General features: G+C 44.7%; 1 protein-coding gene across 1 annotated transcript; it reads left to right on the top strand.

Moving 5' to 3' along the window:
* On the top strand, nucleotides 1-3,587 carry LOC308162769 (F-box only protein 47-like; the record flags this gene model as incomplete). Its single annotated transcript, XM_080536911.1, has 10 exons — nucleotides 1-175; nucleotides 379-531; nucleotides 787-863; nucleotides 1,029-1,106; nucleotides 1,192-1,300; nucleotides 1,405-1,578; nucleotides 1,782-1,922; nucleotides 2,847-2,989; nucleotides 3,143-3,302; nucleotides 3,481-3,587. The coding sequence occupies 10 exons, from the start codon at nucleotides 1-3 to the stop codon at nucleotides 3,585-3,587; spliced, it is 1,317 nt and encodes a 438-aa protein (XP_080393037.1).

The raw sequence follows: 3,587 nt of genomic DNA, 5'->3' as shown, positions 1-3,587 counted from the left end.
ATGTTGAATGTGACAAGGAAATTCACAGTGACCCACAAGTATCACCGCAGACGCCGGCCGTATCCCGTCAGGACCATGACCACCCGCAGTCAGGTTCGTCAGGTTCGGGCCAGCGACTGTTTCTTTGAGCAGCTGGCCCCCGAGGTCTTTGACATGATCCTGGACAGACTCTCTGGTGGGTTCTGTTTGCTTTGGACATTTTTCAGGATGGGTGAATTATGATTATTTAGATGAGACATATCTATGAGGCTGAACTATTCTGATTGAAGCCGTTACCAGGGGCTGGGTACTAAATGGTCTTAAATATGTATAGCTCCAATGACGTGCATCTGAATTAATCAGATGTTTCTCCCTGCCTCATTGTTTGTTGTGGTAAAGTGTTGCAGATCAGTGTGTTGAGCATGGTGTCCAAGGCCATTGGTCGCCACATCATGGGCTATGTCTCCACTCAGACCTGGAGGAATAGGAACATCGTACAGGGGTCTCATCACTCCACCGAGGTGTCCTCACTAGAACACTACACATCGCTGGGTGAGAGGCTCCTCAACAGCTTTATTTGATTAATTTACCTTTATTTTACTTAGTTGGTTGGCCAAGAACACACATGTTTATAATAAACTAATATTCAGAGCCACATTATTTCTGCTGTAATTCTTTATCAGGTAGATAGACCAAAGTATTATTTCTATCTCCTTTCATAGGGGGTCCGATGAGGAAAGCAAGTGGTCCTGGTTGGCAAATATAGTCACTATGTTACATTCTTGTTGTTTTTGCTCATTGTTTCAGGTTTATTGTTCAAGAGATGTACCCTCGTGTTGCCAACAAAGGATAGGCTAACGTTCATATATAGCAAGTTTTCACAGGTAAGACAGAGAGGTGAGGGAGGACAGATGAGGCAATGTTTAGCTGTGTGTGCTCTACAAACATTCTCACATTTCTAAACAAACCAAACAGTTGACAACATTGAATAGATTGTTATTTTCTAGTTAACCTTACTTAGACTAACACAGTTGTTACCTCCCACTCAGGTTCCTTGCTTCATGATGGAAGAGTGCATTATATCAGTGCAATGCCGAGGCCTCTCCAGCTATGGAGCATTTCTACAGGTGAGAGCCTAGTTACAAAGAACATCAGACAATTTAATATCAAAGGCTGAATCCTGTATTGAGATGGTTAATGTTTGACTGACAGACATTGATAGCCGGCTGGCATGAGATGGAGTGTCACAGAGTTTTCAACTTCCTGTGCGACTTCACAAATCTACCCCAGAAAATCATGTCAGTGGTCACAGGAAAGCCAGGTGAGTGTCTGTCCCTATAAGAGAGAGAGAGAGAAACAAACAAAAAGGCTAATTGAAAGAGTGTGAGAGACGTGAGTGATCCGTATGTCTTTTTTCTCCCTCAGGTTCATGTCAGCTGTTGGAGCAACAGATCCGTCTGTTCTGCAGACAGGTTCTGTTGGACCCCTGGAAGAACAGCAAGGACACTCTGTTCTGGCTGACCCGCATCCTGAAACCCTGGCCCATTGTCAGCCAAGCCCGGCTGCTGTTCATCCTCTACGGACCACTGCTACCAGACGGTGAGAGGGACAACATGGGCCTTCTCGGTTTCTACCTTAAAAAAACTGGTTGCACTTTTGTACAGTATATAAATCACTTGTTAGTAATTACATGGTAAAAAAATAAGTAAAATGTTAATAATAACAAATGAAATGCTTGTTTTTTGGTTGGCCAGAGTTGCAAGGCAAAGTGTATGTGTAGTGTAAGGGAATGTTCTTTCCAGGTTCGCTAGGCTGGCAGGAGCAGCGGCGTGCTTGGGTGGCCCAGTCCGACCTGGCCAAGGCTCTCATCCTGCTACACAGCGACCTGGAAGCCAAAGATTGGACCAGCGACACAATAATGGCCATCCTGGAGGAGCTCATAGGTAACTGCAGTGGCCCAGAGGACTTGGCAACTTTGAATGATTATATTTTACACACCCAGGAATGGTAGACAAACCTTTTACACTCTTTTGTCTGTATACTGTATATACTGTATGTCTGGTCAGTCCACACGTACAGTATGTACCATTACCATAGGATTATAGATTTCACTAAGCAAATGGTGAGTGCACCATCATGTGTGATGATGACTGATGTATAGATGATTCACTTACCTTAAGCCTGGTACACATATAAGGATTTTCTGATTATCTGAGAGAGACCCCACACATGAAGATAAAAAATCATGGATTGAACAGTCTTGATCGTATTGTGTGTGGTGTGCTCCAATATACAACCACATGCATAAAGATCTGTCCTCCGACAGTCTGGAGTCTCGTGTGAACAGGGCAGTAGTACCCTGACTGACCTGTAGAGGCAGACATGTGCTACAGGGAAAATAAAGTGCAGAAGAACGAAAAGAAGAAGACGCGTCAGTCAGCTGGCTTCTTGATTGGCTACATTCCATTCCACGTCACAATCGGACTTGGGAGTTGTCAGTTTTGACCACAGACAAGAAGACTTTTGATCGTAAATATTGAACACGTCTAATATTTACGATCGTTGGCCCCGACCATTTTCCGAGCAGATTGTCGGGAGAAATTGACTCTTAACACACCTCACACCACAGGATAATCTTGTAGGATAATCTTTAGAGCCATCCGATAATCGGGCGTTTGCTGTCCTTGGTCGGAAGGGGGGAAATTGGGCCAAAATCGGCCAGATTATCTTTGCGATAAATGTACTGCGCTTGTAAGTCGCTTTGGATAAAGGCGTCTGCTAAATGTCAAAAATGTTAATGTAAAGTGTGAATGCTGTGTGTATGAATGACAGTTGTTTTGTTTTGTGCTGGTTCTGTTGGCCTCCAGTCCTTCCCCAGGCATGGCACATGGAGAATGTGGCTCGTCTGTTGTTCCTGTGTGGGAACAGCGTGTGCTACAGCGTGCTGGCCAGCAAGGCCCTCAATGGACGCCTGTTTGAGAGCTCACGACTCATTGTGTACCTCACACTGGTCAGTCACTGCTGCTAAATAACTTTATTATCTGCTCTAGGGTTCCGGTATCTTTTAACCTAAGAGACACATTTCCCCCATTTTGTGCCCACTTAACGGAAGGTACTGCCTGAACCGGCCTGAGCTACTGACATTTCTGGTTACCCCTCTCAGGTGTGTGAGATGGACGGGTACTGCATGAACTGGTCCGTCAAGATGGTGCAGCAGGTGTGTGAGGTGTTCTCCTCCTCTGCTGACAAGTGGTCCTTCATCCAGGCAGTGGAAAACATGTTCTCAGACGTTGCCTTGGAGATGTACGAGATTATGGTGGCTGGTGAGTTGTTATAGGCACTTAGACTATCGTATCAGATCAGGGTCCAGATTCCTTCAAGCTTTGTAGCACTAAAATAATCTTAAAGTTAAGGGCATATTATTTGGGAACACATTAATAGAAAAACAGTTAAAATAAGTAGACATATGCGGATTTCTAACTGTCAACGATCTTGTCACAGATAACGATCAAGAAGACTTGGAGATCTTCCGGAGCTTCTGCAGCCTCCTCAACGCCAGTGCTCACTTCCACACTGTGTTTCTCTACATGTTCCTCACAAAAGAGTGA

Source organism: Nansenia antarctica (assembly GCF_963989245.1).
Source record: "Nansenia antarctica genome assembly, chromosome: 7".
NCBI lineage: Eukaryota > Metazoa > Chordata > Actinopteri > Argentiniformes > Microstomatidae > Nansenia > Nansenia antarctica.
Note: the sequence above shows the minus strand (reverse complement) of the source record. Positions and strands in the feature narration are given on the sequence as shown.